Source organism: Sceloporus occidentalis, unplaced genomic scaffold (genome assembly GCF_023333645.1).
Source record: "Sceloporus occidentalis isolate IW3139 unplaced genomic scaffold, rSceOcc1.0.p SCAF_21, whole genome shotgun sequence".
NCBI lineage: Eukaryota > Metazoa > Chordata > Lepidosauria > Squamata > Phrynosomatidae > Sceloporus > Sceloporus occidentalis.
In genome coordinates this window covers 13,775,364-13,798,075 of record NW_028317001.1, presented here as the reverse complement: position 1 = coordinate 13,798,075, position 22,712 = coordinate 13,775,364, and the positions used below count along the sequence as shown (strand labels likewise).

At 40.9% G+C, this 22,712-nt stretch overlaps 1 protein-coding gene across 1 annotated transcript in view; it reads right to left on the bottom strand.

Moving 5' to 3' along the window:
• Positions 1-22,712, bottom strand: part of LOC149301640 (uncharacterized) — a 146,579-nt gene that overhangs the window by 45,799 nt on the left and 78,068 nt on the right. Inside the window, exon 8 of the mRNA XM_089484129.1 lies at positions 16,837-18,383. Within this exon, the coding sequence (XP_089340255.1) occupies positions 16,837-18,383 (1,547 nt within the window). The remainder of the gene's footprint in view (positions 1-16,836; positions 18,384-22,712) is intronic.

Below are 22,712 nucleotides of genomic sequence, written 5' to 3'. Positions count from 1 at the left end.
CCGAGAGGTATGACCTGAACCACTGGAAAGCAGTGCCCCAATTCCCAACTCTCCCGTATGTTCCAGAAGGATACTGTGGCCAATGGTATTGAAGGCCGCTGAGAGGCCTTCAATAGCACCAGCAGGGTCAGACTTCCCCTTTTCAAAGAGCTGTCGATGCTCAAACGGAGATGGCCGACTAAGGTGACCATGGCTGTCTCAACTCTGTAACCCTTCCTAAATCCAGTTTGAAATGGATGTAGAAAAATCCATTTCTTCCAAGACTCCTTGGAGTTGAATGGCGACTGCCCTCTCCATTACCTTGCCTAAGAATGGTAAGAGCCAAACTGGCCTGTAATTGTTTCTGTCCAGAGGGTCAAGGGAAGGCTTTTTTTAGAAGTGGTTTAACCACCGCCTCTTTGAGGCAAGATGGAAGACAGCCTTCCCTGAAAGATGCATTAATTATGTTTTTAGCAGCATCTTGATGGTATTTCCCCTCTGGACGGCCAGACAAGACGGGAAAGGATCGAGAGAGCAAGTCCTCTTTATCATACTCCCAAGGAGCTTGTCCACATCCTCTGTACTAATGACTCAAATTGATCCAGAATAACAGTATAGGCGGAGGCTCTGGATACCTCTTCTGTCGCCTCTGTCGTAAGGCCGGCATCCAAATCGGCTCTCATCTGAGAGATTTTGTCCGCAAAGTAGTTATTAAAAGCATCACAACAGGCTTTTGTAGGTTCTGATAAAGAGTTCAGGGTTCTGGAAGCTATATATTAAATGGGACAGTGTTGAAAAATATGTAGTTTGGCAAATGGGTGATATAACCCAAGAAAATGGTTTAGTTCACAGAGACTGGAAGAATCTTAAAGTAAAAGTTGAAAGAATAGATATGTATATGCAGAACATGTTCACGTCTATAAACTTGGCTGTCAAACATACTGGTGAAGACCAGATGACAGACAAGTGTTGGTGGGACCCCAAAAGCCATCAACCAACTGGAAAAGGAGATTCAACAGAGGGAAAAAGACCAAGGATTGTGATGAACTATCTAGAGAACGGGATGATTTTGATAAGGGACACTTTACGGTCTACAGAAGAAGATGTAAAGATTGCTCAGCGCCCTCAATGAATGTGGTCCAGTGAAACAGGAGGAAGCAAAGACTTTTTACTAGATGAGGTGTTAAGTCCACAGCCGGAAAAAAGAAACACGTGGTCAGTTACAAGGACTGATCCAGAGAAGACTCCTAAAAAGGACAAGGATATAATTGAGTTGATAGACTGGAAAACCAATATATTGTACTTTGCCATTAGTATAATGGAAGATGAAATGTTTTCAAAACCATACTGGGAACGGGGCAAAGCAGTTGGAGATGATGCTCCATCAATAAGAGAAAAGGGACTTCCGGGAAGATGGCGGAGTAAGAAGTCGCAAGTCACAGAAGCGGGTGACAAGCGGCACCATTTGCGAGCTGATTAGCCAGCTTAGAGATCTAATTTTCCTTCAGGGAAAAAGGCTAAAATATCCCCCCGATAAAGGGGATCCGGACGGAGCCCGACGGGGTCTCCTTTTGGGAGGATTTCTCTGGATTCCCCTGACAGTTGGGGGAAGCTCTGGAGAGAACTCCTTGGAGACGGAGGGCGAACCGCGGCCGCAAGTGGTGGCTGAAACCATATTAGAAAAACCGCAGCAGCAAACTCCGCAAGGTTCCTACTCCTTTAGGGACAGGAAAAGCTATATGAAGAAGCAAGAATAAAAGATCCTCAGGAGCAAAAACTGCATCAGAGGACTTCCAAATCATAAGATTTGCGGCAAGAGTCCGAGATTACTTAAGGGGTCCTATGGCAAATAAGCGGATTTAAAAGGGAACCGGGACTTGGAGATTGGTGTTCTGAACCCGGAGACTAAGGAGACTAAAGAGAATACAATCAGGAGTTCTGTAGAGAAGAGATTTAAAGACCCAGAAGGGAAACAAAGTAGAGGGGAAACCCCACAACAAGAAAGAATCCGGGCTCCGAAGGAGAAAGGGAGACTTTCGGGGAAAAGCGGAGAGAGATGGAGGACTAGAGGATTGGAGCTGAAAAGAGAGACATTGAAGTTATCGAAGAGATCGGGTGAAGAGATCCGAAGCGGGCTAGGAAGAGAAATAGACGAGTAACGAGGACGAGAAGCAGACGAGTAACGAGGACGAGAAGCAGACGAGTAACGAGGACGAGAAGCAGACGAGTAACGAGGACGAGAAGCAGACGAGTAACGAGGACGAGAAGTAGACGGTTAGAGAAGAAGGAGAGGAAATTAGGAAGGAACTTGAAGAGACACATGGGACGAAGGGGGTGGAAGGGAAGGTAGAAGTGGAAAGAAAGAGGTGGCTTAACATATTGGAGGCAGTGGGGGGAGAAAAGAGGGAGTAAGAAGTTTATTTTTTTGGGAAAGCATTTCATTTAGAGTAGGAGAGGGGGGAGTAGACAAAGCCTTTACCTCCGTGCTCCAAGCCAAGTCAGCGTTTTCAAGGTCACGGAGCGTGGGGACTGGAAATGGCGGAGGAGAGGAGTTAGAGGAAGAGATGAGATAAAGGAAGGGAGAATATAGCAGAAAGAGGGAATCCTCTCCTGGACGGAGCTTCAGTTGACGAAATAGTGCCACCCAGTGGAAAGAAGGGATAGTACAGCGGCGCTATTAATCAAGTAAGAATAGGAATTGGCTTCGAATAAGGATATAGTGCCACACAGTGGACAAAAAAGATTACTACACGTTACTTTTTTTTTCTTTTCTTGTTAGTTGTTCTGTCTCCCCTCTTTTGAATTGTTTAATCCCCTTTGACAGAGTAAAAAGATAAAAAATAATAGAGATATCAGTGACAATAACATGAATAAAATGTATACAACAATGACTATGACTACAAGGGAAATGGCAGCAAGGGAAAGAGAGAGAGAAAAGAAGACACAAGGACAAGGCGAATCAAGACAGATAATAGCAAGAAGAGCATCGATAGAATTAAAGACACCAGATTCCAATAGTAAAATTTTGGAGGCTATTCAAAGAATTGAAACAAATATCAGACAAGAGATTAAAGATTCAAGGGATGAATTAAGGAGAGATTTCAGAAGAGATATTGATGAATTAAATAATACTATGAGAGGAATGAGGTCAGACATGAAGATAATGAGTAAAAAGATAGGAGAATTAGAAGACAGAACTGAAAAAGTTGAGAAAATGACTAAAGATCTAGAATTGAAATACAATTACAGAGACTGAAAGAAGCCAAGGACAGGAAAAAATGTATCAAAATTAGAGGTCTAAAAGAACAATTCAATGAAAATTTATATGACAAGGTCATCCCGATGCTGGCTGAACTACTCATAAGTACAACAGATTATGTGGACGCAGAGGTGGACAAGATCTTCCGCATTAATTCTACGGCAGCGAGAAACCGAAATTTGCCTAGGGACGTGGTGGTTTATTTTATAAGGGAGAGATTTAAAGATAAGGTCATACAAGAAAGCTATGACAAGAAAGTGACAATAGATGGAGCGGAAATAAAAATTTTTAAAGATGTGCCGGCGGAAACGTTAAGGAGAAGGAGAGATTACATGTTACTAACCAGGATGTTACAAATGAGAAAAATCAGATACAGATGGGAACCCCTGGAGGGTATATCCTTTTTATGGAAGCAGAAGCAGACGAAGATAGACTCACCAGAGAAGGCTAAGGCTTTCTACAATAAATGGTTTAGAGAGGAGGAAGAAAGGAACAGGGAGAGAAGGGAGAAGGCTGAAGAAAGAGATGCTCCCCAGAAGGAGATAAAGAAACCCGATAATGAAGAAGAAGTGAACAGAGAAGAGTTACAAGAAGAAGAGAAGGGAGCGGCTGGGGGATTATCAGAGGGAGACCTCTACCTAAGAGATATTAGTTCGGACACAGAGACAGAGCGGCAAAGAGAGGAAGAGGAATTAGGGGAAGGAGACGAAACAGGAGTATAATAGTAACTGGGAGTAAGTAAGAAAGATGAAATTCCTTTCATGGAACGTGAAGGGAATGAACTCTGCATATAAGAGAAAGAAAATTTTTCATGAATTAGAGAAAGAAAGATTTGAAATTATAAGTATACAAGAAACCAGAATAAGATTAAAGGATACCAAATATATAAGGAATCCAAAACTGGGTCAAGCATTTATAAGTTCAGGAGAGAAAAAGAAAAATGGAGTGGCCATCTATGTTAAAAATACGATTCCAGCCAAGGAAATAATTAACGACATAAACGGGAGATACATTGGAGTACAGATTGAGATAAGTGGAAAAAAAACTTTGATTTTGGGGATATATGGCCCTTTACAGAATAAAGGCAATTTCTATAAGAAGCTTTTGAAAGAATTACAAAAACATGATTTTGACCAGCAGATTCACATGGGAGACTGGAATGGAGTTGTAGACCCCAAAATTGATAGACAATCAAAGAAGAAAATTCAAATCCGGCAGGGGAAACTGCCTAACAAATTTTTTGAGCTACAAGAATACTATTCACTCATCGATCCATGGAGATATAAATTCCAAAATGAGAAGGATTTTACATTTTATTCAGCCCCTCACAATTCGGCCTCAAGAATCGATATGTTCTTCATCACAAAAAACTTTATTAATGAAATTAGAGATGTGAAAATAAAAGTGAACAAATTGACGGATCATAACCAAATAGTGTTAGAGATAAAACAATGTGAGAAGGATTTGACTTGGAGATTAAATGAGAACTTGATAAAGGAGGAGAAAATTCAGAAACAAATCAGAGAACAAATTAAGCTATACTTCAAGGAGAATATGGACCCCAGTATAAAAATGAAAGTAATTTGGGACGCCTCAAAAGCAGTGATTAGGGGGCATATAATGAAGAAAGGGGCGGAAAAGAAAAGAGAAAGGAAAAGGGAAATTGCAAAGATTTCGGAAGAAATTCAGGAAAAGGAAAAAGAGTTAATGGAATCTGGAGGTAAAAGCAAAAATCTCAAAAAACAACTAACATTTTTAAAAAAGCAATTAGACAATAAAATGACCGAGGAATTAACGAAAAAGATGAAATTTCTAAAACAAAAACATTTCGAGTTTGGGAATAAATGTGGTAGACACCTGGCAAGGAAAGTCAGGAAGAAACAAGAAAAACATATGATAGATGAAATTAGAGAAGAAAACAAAAGCTATACGAATCTGAAAGAGATAAAAAGAACCTTTCTAAAATACTATCAAAAATTATATAAAAATCAACAAGAAGGAGAACAAAGAGAGATAAAGATACAGAGATATTTGGAAGATATAGAAAAACTTAAATTAACAATAGAGATGAAAGAACAATTAAACATGGAGATATCACTAACAGAGATAAAACAAGCAATTAGCAATATGAAAAATGGAAAATCACCCGGGCCTGACGGATTCTCAGCTGGATATTATAAAATATTCTGTGAGGAATTATGTGAACCACTCCAAAAAACATTTAATGATATTAAAACGGCTGGGATCCCAGATACATGGAAGGAGGCTGACGTGGTGGTAATACCGAAAGAAGATAAGGATAAAACACATGTGCAAAATTATAGACCAATATCTTTGTTGAACAGTGACTACAAAATTTTTGCATTTATATTATCGGAAAGATTAAAAAAAATACATAAAAATTGGATCCTTCAAAATCAATGTGGCTTCCTCCCAAAGAGACATACAAAACAACACATAAGAACAATAATAAACTTAATTGAATATTATGAAAAATCCCGGGAAAAGAATCAGCCATTTTGTTTGCAGACGCGGAGAAGGCTTTCGATAACCTAAAATGGACGTTTTTATTTGAACTCATTGGAAAACTGGATTTGGGAGATAATATAACATCGTGGATAAAGCAAATATACAAGGACCAAAAAGCAAAATTAATAATAAACGGCACCAAAACAGAGGAATTTAAAATAGAGAAAGGAACGAGGCAGGGGTGTCCGTTATCTCCGCTTCTCTTTATCATGTGTTTAGAGATACTATGCCAGAAGATAAGAAACGAGAGACAAATTAAAGGAACGACGATAAAAGGTAATGAAACCAAGATCATGGCGTACGCAGACGACATAGCATTAATAACAGAAGACCCTTTGAAAAGCATTCCTAAAGCCATTGAAATAATTGAACAGTATGGACAATGGGCAGGTCTAAAATTAAACAAAAACAAATCAGCATTGTTAACACTGAATATAGATGAGGGAGGAAAAAAGAAACTAAACGAGATAGCAAATATACAAATACAGAAAAAAATCAAGTATTTAGGCATAGTAGTCACTAATCGGAACTCAGAATTATTCGAAAACAATTACAAGAAAACATGGCAGGAGATAAAAAAGAAACTGTTAAAATGGTCTAAATTGAAACTATCTTTGATGGGAAAAATTGCTTTAATAAAGATGAATATTCTACCTAAATTAATGTTTTATTATCAAAATCTGCCAGTGATACTAAACGAGAAAGTTTTTAACCAATGGAGGAAGGATCTACAGAAATTCATTTGGTCGAGAAGGAAATCAAGAATAAAGTGGAAGATAATGGTGGATGTAAGGGAAAGAGGAGGCCTCTCACTCCCAGATTTAAGACTATATTTTCATGCAAATTGTCTTGAATGGATTATGAATTGGATCAAATTGGATAATGAAAATTTGCTAAACTTGGAAGGCTTCAACATTAGATACGGGTGGCATGCATATCTATGGTATGGTAAACTAATACAAAATAAAGAATTCAATGACCATATACTAAGAAGAGCTTTATTACGAATGTGGGCTAAATATAAAGGAAAAATTTATAGACATATCCCGTTATGGGTGTCACCACATGAAGCCCTCATGAAGAGAAGTAAATTAATAGACAGGGGATGGCTGATATACAAAGATTTGGTGGAAAATGTGAATGGAAGGATACAAATGAAAAGCAGGGAACAAATGATACAGGAGGGATTAGAAATGGGTTGGTTTACATATAGGCAGCTTGTAGGGAGATTTAAAGATGATATGAAACAACACGGAATGACTATGGAAAAAACAGAATTGGACATGATAATAATGAATGAAGGAATAGATAGTAAGGGGATGATATCTAAGCTATACAAAGTTTGCCTAAAAATAGATGTTGAAGAAGAAACTATCAAACCCTGTATGGTTGAATGGGCAAAAAATATTGGCAGAAACATCAGACTAGAAGATTGGGAAAGAGCATGGGGCAAAGATTTAGAATTCACGGTGTGTGTGGATATTTGAGAAAATTATATAAAGATGCTACACAGATGGTATCTCCCCCCAATCAGAATTGTCAAGATGTATAATACTAGAGAGACAGATTGTTGGAGGTGTGGTAAGCAATTGGGAACCTTCTATCACATGTGGTGGTCTTGTCCGGTAATACAAAAATTCTGGAAAGCGATATACAATTGCATAAAAAGTATGTATAATATAAATGTAAAACTAATTCCAGAAATGTATTTGTTAAACATTGTCACTGACATAGAGGTTAGAAAATACTTGAAGCCAGTACTCTACTTAATCACAACAGCAAGAATAGTAATCGCCAGAAATTGGAAAAACCAGGGAGAAATAGATGTAGAGGAATGGTTGATAAAAGCACTGGATGTGGTAGAGATGGATATGATTACCACACATTTAAAGGATACTGTTAAATATGAGGAGAATTATGAAGATATATGGTTACCCCTATCCAAATATTGTAAGAAACGCTGGACATGATCTGGAGCGCTCCAATAAATATATATGTATAACTTAAGGTTAAGAAATGATAGGACGAAAAGAGTGGTAGTCTCCCTTGAGGACAAATAAAAGAAGAGACGGTAATTCCCAGACGAGTTTGATATAATAGAATAAATAAGAAATAGAAATGAGCAGTGGATACCATAGTACATACCAGATAAACAGTAATGGAAAAAGAGAAATTTAAAGAGTGGTGCGATAAGGAAAGCTGATTTAAATCGAGGAATGAAATAAGAAATTCACAGCTGTATAGATATAGAAAGAAGAATTATAAAATGGAATAGAGGGATCTGAAACTGGAAGACTCTTTTATTTGTATGGTTTGATTCGTTGATTTGTCGATTAGTTTGTCTATAAGTACTTACTCTCTTCGCTTTCTTTGTTTTCTCTTTTCTTGTTTATGGGGTGGGGAAGGGGCACATGAAATAAGCTTATGAATGAGATGTATCATTGATGATGCCTTTGACTTTTTTTTCCTTTTTTTCTCTTCTCTTTCTTATTTTGTGTTATGTAATCAGTCTAAATGAGTGTGTATATATGTATGTAAAGAGTATTTTTAAATAATAATAATAATAATAATAATAATAATAATAATAAAAGAAACCAAACTTTAAAAATCAAGAAAGACGGGAAAATATTATCAAGACAAGAGGATATTAAACAGACCTTCTTTGAATACTTCAAAAACTTATACGGAAGTGAAAATCTCAAGGTGGAAAACTCACTTGATTGGCGTAACATAGAAGAAATAGTGAAACTAGACGAAGGACAAAGAAATTTCTTAGAGCCAGATATAACTATTGATGAAATGTTAGAAGCAATAGAGGAAGGGAAAGCCCATAAAACCCCAGATGGCTTTCCCTTATATTTGTATAAAGCATTTAAGGAAGAGTTATGCCACCCCTTAGACCAAGTTTCCAAAGAAGCTCTTACTGGTAAAAGACCAGATACATGGAAAGAAGCGAATGTTACCTTAAGTTTGAAAGAAAGCAAAGCAGACGATGACTCCGCTAATTATAGGCCTCTCTCGTTATTAAACTCTAACTACAAAATATACACAGCGATTTTGGCTAAAAGATTTAAAAAGATCTTAAGTAAAATTATTGATGTGGATCAGAAAGGTTTTCTCCCTGGAAGACAACTAAAAGAGGACACACGGCATGCCTTGAATATTTCGGAGGACTATCATAGACATAATGGCAAGCAGACAGGTTTATTTCTTTTAGACCTACAAAAAGCATCCGATTCTGTAAATTGGAACACAATCTTTAAAATCTTAGAGGCGATGAATATAGGAGATGATTTTCGTAGATGGATAAAGAGATTGTATTCGGATCAAAAGGCTAATATTTTAAGAAACGGAGAGAAAACCCCCTCCTTTCCAATTAAAAAGGGAACGCGTCAAGGATGCCCCTTATCTCCCCTTCTCTTCTTAGTTGTGACTGAGATTTTAATTAGGAAGGAAAAATTGGATATTGATTTGAAGAAAGTAACAATTAACAAACATACATATGAAATAAAAGACTATGCGGATGATTTGTTTATAGATCTAGAGGAGCCCTTAGATAATGCAGATAAGCTTATCAAGGCTCTTAAAAACATTGGAGACTTTAGTGGTTTCAGAGTGAATTTACCAAAATCCACGATTTTAACGAAAAATATGAATAAAGAACAAATGTCCAAACTAACCGGATTCACTGGAATTGAAGGGAAAATTAGATATTTAGGATTAATTATTTCAAATAAAACAAATGAACTCTTCGGGAATAACTATGGCTCTCTGTGGAAAAACAATTACAATGAAATTAATAATTGGAATAAACTGCACTTATCTTCTTAGGTAAGATAGCTGCCTTTATAATGAAGATATGACCTAAAACCCTCTTTTTATTTCAAACTCTCCCTATTATAATCCCAGAGAAAATGCTTAAGGGATTTAACAGACTTCATTTGGGAGGAAAAAATCCTGGAGTAAAACTAAAGGTCTTACAAGACGCAAAGGAAAGAGGAGGGTTAATGGTTCCAAATATTAAATTATATGATGAGGCTAATTAAAAACTGGATTAATTTGCAGGATAAAGAATCATGAGAATTGGAAGAGGAAGGCCTTAAATTTGGAAGGCATGCCTTTCTCTTATATGACAAAGAAAAAGCAGATCCCTCAATTAACAATCATTGTATTAGACATGCGTTATTTAGGATTTGGAACAAGTATAAAGGTCGGATAGTTATGGGATTCCCAAAATGGGCCTCGCCTTTAGAAGCCATTTACAGAACGAAAATGGAGAGAGAAGGGAATTGGATTATTTATGATGATCTCTTAAAGTTTAAGGGTGAAGAAATAGAAATTAAAACACAAAAAGGTTTAAACTTACAAGGTTTTAGTCTGAATTGGTTTGAATATCAACAAATATGCTCCAAAACACAGCAAGACCTAAAATCATGGGAGAAAAAAGACTATAGTTCAGAGCTAGAAAAGCTTTTATTGATCAAAGGATATCAAAAAGGTCTGATGGGTAAAATATAAAAGGTGTTACTAAGCTGGGACTCAGAGCAAGAAATAATCAAGCAATCAATGATGAAATGGGCCAAAGACTGTGGTCACACTATCCATTTAAATCAATGGGGGAAAGCATGGAATCAAAGCATTAAATTGACAATGGCCCAAATCCTTAGGGAACATTGGTACATGATGTATTTCAGATGGCATCTAGCACCAGCAAAATTGGCTAAAACACATACATACAAATAATATATGCTGAAAATGTCACAAAGCTATAGGTTCCTACTTCCATTAACCCTGAAGCTATGTTATTAGGAATGTTTGAAGGTAATCTGGATAAGAAACATGAGAAAACCTTAATGTATATGGTTTCTATCACCAGGATCCTGTATGCAAAGAAAGGGAGATCGAAAGAGCTGCCCAGTCTTGAAGGATAACTATTTTCACCAAATTCAGAATTATAGTAAAGGGTAAACTGTTCCAAGAACAAAGTAAACCAATAGATTTCTTCCAGCATGCTTTCAGAGAGAGAAAAGTAATCATCTCTTTAACCTCTAACATAGTATCTCAAGATCTAGCTGATAATAGCATATAATTATATCACCCCATTTCTTCTTAATGTGGTCTAAGACTTTGCACCAGTCCTTAGGAACAGTCTCCCAGGAGCCTTCTTTAATCCTACAGGAGAGTTTATCCATTTGTATCATTTCATATCAGTAAACAGACCATCTTCTAGAACTTATACTTCAAATGGACAACTGAACCGACAGAAGAGAAGTGGATTGCAAGAGAGGACTAAGCTTTATAAATCAATGGAGGCGGAATTCTTTTAATGAGGGAGATGAGGATGTTAGAAGAAGTAGTTGATAGATTAGCAAGGTGTGTAGAAGATGTAGATTCAGAGGCAGATTTGTAAAGAGACGAGAGAAGAGTAAGTAAGTGAAGAAGGTTAGAGTATGTATGAACGAGGAGGAAGAGACATGGGAAAGTGTGAGTAGTTGGATGAGTGAGATAAGAAAGATAAAAGGAGCAGGGAGCTGATCTGAAGAAGTTCTGAGATGGGAGAAGCCAAAGAACTGGCTGGTGAACCTCTGAGGATAAAGGGCTACATACAAATAGTGATACATCATATACTTTGTCAATGTAGCTGTAGGTTGTTTTTTAGAAAGATGTATGTATGTATGTTTTATTTTAAACTCAATAAACTTTATTTAAAAAGAAGAAGAAAGCAATCGCGTGTGATAACACAAAACGTTGTTGCCTGAATTCGCATCGTTGGATCCGCAGAGGCTTCGGATCTGAGCTGCAAAGAGCTGCAGAAACCTCCGTGAGATAAACACCGTCTTTGAGATTTCACAAGGCTCTGTGGTTTTGGGAACAATAAGCTAATTACCATAATTGTTGTTGATGATGATAATAATAATAATAATAATAATAATAATATCCCTTTCTCCCTCATAAAGGGACACAACTGGAATTACAAGTTTAAGACAATAAACTCTCTTTCCCTGGAGTTTGCACCCATTGCTCTGTCTCCCGGTCTCCTCCGCTGGGAGGAGGGAGAGCGTGGAATTCTGGGAAAGGCTGGCGCTTGGCTTGGAGCCTGAATAGGGTTCTAGAAGGCTGGTGGCTTTGACCATTGGCTGCTTAGGAAGAAGAAGGGCTCCTTCTGGGTTTCCTTGACAGGGAAGGGAAGGTGGGTGCTTTGAGATTTGTTTTGTTTTGTTTTTTGTTTGTTTTGTTTATTTTTAATTTATTTATTTATATACCGCTATTCCAAAGATCATAGCGGTGAACAGCAAGTAAGCTAATTAGCAAGTAAGCTAATTTGCCCCCAACAGTCTGGGTACTCATTTTAGCGACCTCGGAAGGATGCAAGCCTGAGTCGAGCTTGGGCCCTATTGCTGGTCTTGAACTCGCAACCTTGGGGTTTTGAGTGAATGGCTGCAGTACAGGCATTTAACTACTGCGCCACCAGGGCGATGGGGGACCCCCAAATTTGGTTACTCTGTGAGAAGGGTGGCTGAGGGGGAAGAGAACCCATTTTGGAGCCAAGGATGGGGTCTGGAGGGTCTTCTGTAGGGAGGCAGCTTTGGGGGCTGGAAGCAAGGAAGCCCTCCTCCTCCTCCCCTCTTCTCCGGCTGCCAGGCCTCCTCTCCTCTCTTGGGAGTCTTTGTGGGACCCTGAGATTTTGGAGAGGGATCCAAGAGAATCAAAGGGAGGCTTTTAAATCCCTCCACTGGCTGCCCATTAGTGTCTGGGCAAGATACAAGGTGTTGGTTGTAACCTTTAAAGCCCTACATGGCTTGGGTCCTGACTACTTGCGGGAGTGTCTTCTTCCACACAATCCTCCCACACTGGAGAAAATCTCCTAAAGCCCAAGGAGACTAGGTTGGCTACAACAACCCAGAGGACCATTTCTTCTTCCACTCCTAGGCTTTGGAATGACCTTCCGGAAGAGATCCATCACACCACCACCTTAGAAGCCTTTAAAAAGGCTGTTAAGACAGATCTCTTTCGGCAGGCCTTTCCAGATTAGGGCTTTTCACTGTTATTGATACTGATACCCCGGCTACCCTGCATAGATAGAAGTTCTCCCCTCATCCTCTCCACCCTAATGTTAGACCATTTTATCTTTTTCTTATCTATATTGTAATTTATCTTACTTAGAGCCCATAGAGATAGGCCAAAATAAAGCTGCTTCAGGTCACTTTGGAGGTATGCTATTTAAATGATGCATGTGTCCTAAGAGGCCGGAAGCCATGCCAAAGCCATGCTACAATCGTAAGGACTGGAGCGCAGCTTTGGTGCAGCTTCTGGCCTCTTAAGATGCATGTGTCATCTGAACAGCATACCTCCAAAGTGACCCAAAGCAGCTTTATTTTGGCCTGTCTGTTCAGGCCCATAATTTACTTTTATAATTGGGACTTGGGTCCGGGAGGGAGGATTAGGGTTTGGCTATTATTTTAAATGTACAGTTTACACATATTGTATTTTATTACTCTTTCTTGTAACCTGCCTTTATTCCTTCAGGAAAAGGCGAGATCCGAATAAATTATTATTATTATTATTATTATTATTATTATTATTATTATATTCACCCAGAGTTAGAGAGCATAAGAGTGGAGTGGAGTCATCACTGTTGTATATAATGATGCAGAAATGCACCAGTCAGCCTTCAAAGGAGATAGAAGGAGATAACATTGTAGATTCTTTTCTGTGCATTAACTGAACTTTGGATAGAGTAGAAGAATGTAAATTGAGTAACAGGATAGAAGTGTAGTAGTAAAGTAAGTATGAAATAGAGAAAGGAAACTTATGATACATGGAAAGGTATAGGATAAATTAGAAGTGAGGAAGCTGAAATAAGATCTTTCCTATTCTAGAAGTGAGAAAGAAAGGGAGTAAGAAGATAGAGGTGGTAAAAAGAGAGGTATGTAGTTGAAAGTAGTTGTAAGTGTAGAAAGAAGAGGATACAGTTGGGTAGAGTGTAATGATGAGAAAGAGAGTGGTACAGTTATGAAGGAGAGAGAAAGAAAGGAGGAGAGATTTGGAAAGAATGAGAAAGAAGGTAGTAGGAAGGTAGGATGACATGCGGTTTAAAGAATGGAGGAGGTAGGAAGGAGAAAGATGTAGATGGAAGAAGTAGATGGTAATAATAAGAAAACAAGAACAAGTGTGATGTATGTTTGAATTGTAATTTTATTGATTGTATGGTTGTTTATTCTGAAAATAAAAAGCATTTGAACATTATTTACAGTTTGACCTCAGTATCTGCTGAGGTTTGGTTTCAGGACCCCACTTAGTAACCAAAATCCGTGGATGTTCAAGTCCTATTACAAACAATGGGGTTGTAGTATGATGCGCCTTACATAAAATGGCAAAATCAAGGTTGGCTTTTTGGGGATAGATTGAGATGCAGAATCTGTGGATCCTGAGAGCTGACTGTGAACTTTTAAAAAAGCAGTTGAAATCATCCTATTAAGAGAAATGTAACCCATGTCATTGGACTCATGGAGAAGTGGTCAGATGGAACCAAGGAGAATGTGTTTCTTTGGTTGGTTTCCTTGGAAAGAATTGGGAATCTTGGCCAAGGTGGGAGTTGAGTCAGTTGAGGCTGAGAGAAGGAGGAGAGACCTCAGGACAAGAGCATTTCTCTGGGTTAGTTTGCCTGTTTCCTATTTTATGTTAGTGTTTTGAGTACTGTCTTCCTTACAGTGGAACCTACTCCTGCTTTGTGATGGCATCACAAGTTGGACTGGTTGATCTCACCTGAAAGCATCCTTCTGGAGGTCTTTAAGCAGAGGCTGGATGACCATCTGTCAGGGATGCTTTGATTTGGATTTCCTGCATCGTAGGGGGTTGGACTGGATGGCCCTAGTGGTCTCTTCCAACTCTACGATTCTATGATTCTATGATTCTTATTCATTCATTCCTATTGTACCTTCTTTTAACTGTATGGTTGTATTATTTATTACATTTCATCCCATCTTTCTCCCATGGGTGGGTCTCAAGGTGGCTAAGAATACAAAATGTAGAATGAACAAAAGCATCTTTGGGTCTCCATTAGTCCAAAATGACTTGGAGACACACCAGCACCACCACCAGCAGCACCACAACAAGGCACTGTCACACCTTCTTTCCCTCCTTTCTTTCAATGGTCAGATCCCTGATTTTGTCACATCCCTAATTTTGCTTTAGGACTAACCTGCCCAATTTTCTTCTTTCACTGGCCAAAGACAGTGAGGCCAAAGTTGGAGATAAAGGGAACCCACCACAGGGCCCTGTCTACGTTGCAGCTGGGAGTGAGCCCTGTGAGCCCATAGCCATTGCGGAACAGGAGGAAGAAGAGGAGGAAGAGTATATAACCAGGAAACATTTGACATTGTATGTTTTCTGCCACTCTTATCATGCTGAAAACATGCAGAAAAGAGTATCCATTGAACTCTTCTCCTGCATCACATTTTAGATGAGCTGATTTTCCTCTTTACTTAGCTGTCCAAAGCAATAGGCAAGTTAAAAAAATTCCTCCCACCTTCCCTCCAACCCTTCACTTTCACATGGCTCCTCTCTGTTTGTTCCCCTCTTCAGTGCGAAGAGAAGATGCAGCCAGTCAGGAAGGCCATACAAGATCTGGACAACCCAGGCAAGGGGCACTTGGTGGAAGAACTGGAGAATCTTATGCTCAGCTGTCTGTTGAGATAGGCGACCACATCGGCGAGTGCTTGAAAGCTTATTCCAACAAGCAGGAAACTATACTTTGGCGAAGGTAAGCCTCAGCTACTTTCCTGCCAGGCCTTTTACCATGGAATCCAATGACCCCGACGGAAAACCCAGGACAGGGCTATAGAAAGGGAGCTTGTTTGGCTCTCGGTGGCTCCCCTTGAGGTCCAATGGACACGGCAGATTGCAGTCTGGAACATAGTTGAATGCAGGAGCAATCATGGGTCTTGGCTTCCATGTCGACCTGTTCTCAGTTTTAATACCCTCTAAGATGCTGAGTTTGAGGGATATGGTTCAGCACCGTCAATAGTTGCCTTAAAATCTGAGACTGCGCATTCGCACATACATTCAAAGGCCCCTTCTGATCATGTGCAGGGATCACCAGGGCCTTACTGCTGCTGCTGTTTACTCCACTGGCAGCCTTTGAGGGAAGGGAAGGAGCGCGCCGGGGGTTCAGCAGCCTCCCCTTCCTTCCTTCCTTCCTTCCTTCCTTCCTTCCTTCCTTATTCCTCCCTCCTTTCCTTCTTTTGAGGAGATTTTGAAGAGGCCACAGTGGTGCCCAGGAAAGGCAGGAAAGGAAGACTCTGCTTTGGAAATAGCTTCTCTGTGTATACTGTATGTATATAGATATAGATATATATAGATGTATGCGTGTTTGCCTCTGCTGTTCTTATGGCTGGGAATGTTGCTGAGGACTGAGGGGAGAAGAAAGGGTCAGTTTTGTGCAAATTCACAACTTCTGTGCATCAAAGAGTCCAATGTGTTGAAATAACAAAGACCTTTATTGAAAACACAGCCAGAAATTCAGTGTTTAAGCCAGAACTGCCTCCCCAAGCCAAAGAATATACTGAAACTCCAAAACCTAAAACTCCACCTTCTACCAAACCTAGCCCCCACCTACAATTACCATAATCTATCCCCCACTATTAACCAGCCCCACTTTGCCATCCTTCTCACACGCATAATCTCTCCCCGCCCCAGACTTTCGAAAAAGCTAGTTCCCTTTCTGTTACTACCGGTCCCCATGTTTCTTCAGCCAACATCCCACAAATTCTGAATGCTATCATTGCTATTCTAGCTAGCTGCAATAAATCCCAGTCCCCCATCTAACTAACCTAAACGACGGCCCATAATCCCCAGCCAAATTTATAACCCAAAGTGATTATCTATACTAGTAGCAATGAAAACCTAAACTTAACAAAATATAACATAAACAGACATATGGACATAAAAACCGTACAAATAAAATCATGAGGGCCTTTTCTTAGCACTGCTGGATTGAAAAAAGATTTTTGTATTCCTTCTTTACAAAAATAAAGTTCGTTCACTGCTTGGATTTGTGTGGCTTCTCTCCTGTATGGATTCTCTGGTGTGTCAGTAGGTGGGACTGCCAAGAAAAACAGTTCCCACAATGCTGGCATTTGTATGGCTTCTCTCCTGAGTGGATTCTCTGGTGTGTCAGTAGGGTTGACTGCTGAGAAAAACAGTTCCCACAATGCTGGCATTTGTATGGCTTCTCTCCTGAGTGGATTCTCTGGTGTGTCAGTAGGTGAGACTGCCGAGAAAAACAGTTCCCACAATGCTGGCATTTGTAAGGCTTTTCTCCTGAGTGGATTCTCTGGTGTGTCAGTAGGTGGGACTGCCGAGAAAAACAGTTCCCACAATGCTGGCATTTGTATGGCTTCTCTCCTGAGTGGATTCTCTGGTGTGTCAGTAGGGTTGACTGCTGAGAAAAACAGTTCCCACAATGCTGGCATTTGTATGGCTTCTCTCCTGAGTGGATTCTCTGGTGTGTCAGTAGGGTTGACTGCTGAGAAAAACAGTTCCCACAATGCTGGCATTTGTATGGCTTCTCTCCTGAGTGGATTCTCTGGTGTGTCAGTAGGGTTGACTGCTGAGAAAAACAGTTCCCACAATGCTGGCATTTGTATGGCTTCTCTCCTGAGTGGATTCTCTGGTGTGTCAGTAGGGTTGACTGCTGAGAAAAACAGTTCCCACAATGCTGGCATTTGTATGGCTTCTCTCCTGAGTGGATTCTCTGGTGTGTCAGTAGGTGGGACTGCCGAGAAAAACAGTTCCCACAATGCTGGCATTTGTATGGCTTCTCTCCTGAGTGGATTCTCTGGTGTGTCAGTAGGGTTGACTGCTGAGAAAAACAGTTCCCACAATGCTCGCATTTGTATGGCTTCTCTCCTGAGTGGATTCTCTGGTGTGTCAGTAGGTGAGACTGCCGAGAAAAACAGTTCCCACAATGCTGGCATTTGTAAGGCTTTTCTCCTGAGTGGATTCTCTGGTGTGTCAGTAGGTGGGACTGCCGAGAAAAACAGTTCCCACAATGCTGGCATTTGTATGGCTTCTCTCCTGAGTGGATTCTCTGGTGTGTCAGTAGGTGAGACTGCCGAGAAAAACAGTTCCCACAATGCTGGCATTTGTAAGGCTTTTCTCCTGAGTGGATTCTCTGGTGTGTCAGTAGGTGGGACTGCTGAGAAAAACAGTTCCCACAATGCTGGCAATAATATGGCTTCTCTCCTGAGTGGATTCTCTGGTGTGTCAGTAGGTTTGACTGCCGAGAAAAACAGTTCCCACAATGCTGGCATTTGTAAGGCTTCTCTCCTGAGTGGATTCTCTGGTGTGTCAGTAGGTGGGACTGCTGAGAAAAACAGTTCCCACAATGCTGGCATTTGTATGGCTTCTCTCCTGAGTGGATTCTCTGGTGTGTCAGTAGGTTTGACTGCCGAGAAAAACAGTTCCCACAATGCTGGCATTTGTAAGGCTTCTCTCCTGAGTGGATTCTCTGGTGTGTCAGTAGGTGGGACTGCCGAGAAAAACAGTTCCCACAATGCTGGCATTTGTAAGGCTTCTCTCCTGTGTGGATTCTCTGGTGTGTCAGTAGGGTTGACTGCCGAGAAAAACAATTCCCACAATGCTGGCATTTGTATGGCTTCTCTCCAGTGTGGACTCTTTGATGCATGACAAGGATAGACTTGTACATAAAATGTTTCCCACAATTCTGGCAGTTGTATGGCTTCTCTGATGTGTGGACTCTCTCATGACTGACAAGTTCTTCTGTAAAGAAGAATAATGACAGATAATACTGAAATTCAGAGTTAAGAGAGGAAAGTGTTAGCCCAACATTCAGCCCTACGTTCACGCCTCCCTATTTGAGATTAAATTAATAGAGCTGGAGTGGGTGACCTGAGCATGATTCTGGTGCAGGTGCCCCAAATCCATGAAATGATTATATCCTTACTCAGAGGAGCTAGCAAAGAGGAGATTGTGGGGAACTACCTTGAGGTAATCAGTAGAAGCAGATAGTCATACAGACTGTTGAATAAATATTCATTTAAACATGCGTAAAAATATCTTGATTGAAAAGTGGCATCATATCCTGTGAGATGGCCAGAGAGTGCTGAGTCAGAGCACATGGCATGATGCAAGCTAACTGCAGAGGACGCTTCATAGTGTGGCATCAGGAAATGAATCACAACCAATACAGTATACAGGTCACATGTGGATTGCTGTGGATAGGACTGAATTGTATTTGTTTATACAAGAGACAGTGAACATGATGGAAGTCAGAGAGGAGAGCTTGTAAATTTTTTTTTATTTTGCAACTCAAGATGAAAAACCTCCAAAGATTCAGATGAAATCAACTGTGTCTGTGACTTATTTTTAAGTGTGAAAAGTGGTCAGTGCATTACCAACACCTGTATCTGGAAATTTCTTTCCATATTCTGCTATGTTATTGATGAGCTGCATCTGGGAGCATCGTGCTCACATTGCGTTGTACATTAGCTTGTGAACGGGACTGGAATTCAGAGCCAAGAAGGACCTGAGAACTGGGGTGCTAATCCCTTATGTCTTAGGTATTTGTACCAAGCACCCATTTTATTCCATTTGATTTTGGACCATATTTTCCCCAACCAGGAAACTTTCTGAAACGATTTAAACCTTATAGAAACTCAAGTTCTGCCCACTAGCAACAATTTCAGTACAAATATACCAACTGGCTGTTCTTTAGCGTCAGTCCAGTTGCAGACAGACACTCTGTTGGTTTACATTGCTAAACACCTCAGTACACTTGCCAGCTACACTTGCCATGGGAGTTACTGATTTCTCTCACCATTCTGGACTGTCAGCACTTGGAATCAAGTTCTGTCTAGGTTATGTATTATCATTAGCAAAGCCTAACATCTCCAGTCCCACCTTTGTTACCTAGTTCTTGTTTTTGTGCGTGAACACCTATATGTGTGTGCCTGAGTGTAGAGTGCACCTGCGTCATACGCGGGCATGCCTTACACGGATTTCAGCATACACTAAAAGTCACACTGGGAAAAGGGCCGGAATGCCTCATAAGGGTTAATGGCGCCTCATTCATTTAAATAGGGTTTGGGAATATACGGAATTCGTCTAATGCCGGGGGGGGGGGGGTGTGTGTGTCCGGAACTACTGAGGTCCCTGTTGCCCCAATCTCTCCTTTGAACTAAGTATGAAATTCCCCTAAAAGCATAGCACTTGGGGGTGTCCTCCCCAGACTCCAGCAATCAGGTAATAAAGGGCCTCTGCAATCAACCATGGAACTAAGCAAGCTCAGATTGGAAAAGAAACATTAGAGAAAAAGGGATTTTTGTGTCGCCCTTTCATCTCTTCATGGGCCAATAGTGTGATGCGGCAGCTACAAAGGCCCAAGTGATTCTAGGCTGCATCAATGCAAGAATAGTTTCTAGATCAAGGGAAGTAATAGTGCCACTCTATTCTGCTTTGGTCAGCCCTCACTTGGAATAATCCTGTGTCCAGTTCTGGGCCCCATAATTCAAAAAGGATGTTGACAAATTGGAGCATGCCCAAAGAAGAGCAACCAAAGTGGTGTAGAGTCTGGGAACTATCAAGTTCTGTGAGGAACACTTTTAAGAGCTGGTTATGTTTAGCCTGGAGAAAAGAAGATAAAGAGTGGATATTATATCCAAGTTTAAATATTTGGAAGGTTGTCATGTTGCGCAAGGAGCAAGCTTGCTTTTTGTTGCTACAGAGAAAAGGCGACACCACAATAGATGCAAGACACAGGGAAAGAGGTTCCACCTAAACATTAGGAGGAACTTTGTGACAGTAAGAGCTCTTTGACAGTGGAATATACTCCTTTAGAGTCTGGTGGAGTTCTCTCATGTCTTTAAAGAGAGGCTGGATGGCCATCTCTTGGGGGTGATTTGAATGTGTATTCCTACATGGCAGAAAGGGGTTGAACAGGATGGCCCTTGTGGTCTATTCCAACTCTATGATTCTATTATTCTAGTGGAACCATAGAAACATAATAATATAGGATAAAAGGACCCTCAGTCTTTATAGAAAGAGCAATGGATTCAGGTTCCTTACCTACAGAAGCCACATTCTCATAATTGTCCATCATTACATAACTGTACAAATGTTTCTGTTTCTTTGTCAACAGATTCCATTCATCCTCGGAGAAATATACTGCCACATCTGCAAAGGTCACCTGAAATAGAAAATAGCCCTCATCCAGAGAGTGACTAAGCAAAAGGGGAGGGAGGCACATGGTGCATCCGAAATATTAGTATTTCATCACTTCAGAAATCAGTCCAGGAAATAAACTTTAAATTTTGGCTGGGATATTGAGGATGGATTAGGATACTCACTATCCCAGCACATATAGTACATTTAGCCACCAAAGAATTGTGGTGCATTTAGATATTTCTTGCCAAATTTCAGAGGCAAACGTCATCTTAAATAAGGGCCACTGGGCCCAACCCCAATTTAGATCCAGAGACATTCTCCCATATCCCCCAACATTTCGCAGATTGGAAAAGCAAGACATATATCGACAAGCAATCCAGAAGGGGGTGAAGATGGCCAAAGTTGTTTATGAGGAAGATCACACAAGCTAGGAAGGGCACATCAGTTTGCTTTTGCTTCAGCCTCTTGAGAAGGGCATATCCTGCCTCCTTCTTTCCTCTCCTCTCCGCACTTTTGAGTTGATGGGCTGCAAACTGAATGGCACTCAGGAACTGAAGTGAGCTGAGAAGGGGGAAAGTGGGATGGGGTATTTTTAAAAGTCCCTGAAAAAGTGGGGTGAGAGAGGCTTAACCAGGACTGTCTCTGCTAAATTGGGAGAGTATATTCTCCGCTTGCTTTCATGAACTGGCCCAGCACTGACACAGATGAAACTAATAGTCAAGAACCTAGACTCACCAAAGAGTTCTTGTACCTCTGCATCCTCTTTCTCTTGGAGCCCAACTCCCTCCGCTTGGCCTCTGTGTCAGCCATCAGGTGGGCAGGGGTCCTGGTGGTCTTGGGTCACTTCCAGAAAGAGAGGCCCAAAGCCGTGTACGAAGAGGCCGAGATGAAGTTCCTGACAAAAGGGACCAGGGTTAGGGTAGGCTTGGTAAGAAACCCGGCAGCGCTCAAAGACACAGAGAATGGCATCCTACTGATGGCATGCGCAGGTTATATATGCCTCCTTTACGCCGATGCAGAGGTGGGTATCCCCTTCCTCCCTCTGCACCAAACAAAGCCCCCTGGACCTAGCATAGATTCACTGCAGTTCCCCTACACAACAGCTATTCCATGCCTTGTGAGAGTGGTGGGGGATTAGGGGATGGGGAATTGGAAAGGGCCTTGTCTATATCCCTGTAGCTAGATGTGAAATGAGTGCACCATCTCCACAAGTACCCAGTGGTCCTCAGAGGAAGATGTCCTCATTTTGCTTCTGGCTACAGAAACACGGCTGTATGCTTCTCGAATACCTCGCACCCGACACTCTCAGCAGGCATGGGATGGCCATGCGGGATGGCATCCACAACTCTATGGTAGGACCTGGGTCAGTGAATGGCCAGTTTTAGCCTCATTCCACCCAGAACAACACTGGAGCATGGAGGGTTTTGCTGAGTCAGGCTGTGTGGTCTAGTGGGCCCCTCATTCTCCCAAACCAGTTGCCCTCCATCCCCCAGGGAGGCCCCTGGTCAGGTAGGGCAGGAAAGGAGCTCTCTCTTCTCTTCTTGCTCCCTTGCATTGTATCATGCCCTCCTCCCAAGGTTGGGGGGCATCAGAGGATTGAGCTGATGGGAAGGGAGCACCTGATTTACACATGCAGGACTAAATCCTAACCTGGAACCTATACTATGCTTTGTCCTGATCAGAGGAGAATCACTGAATCAGTTGGCATTACCTATAGTTTGACTCGCCAGTCACTTATGGATTCAGTGGGTCTAATCTC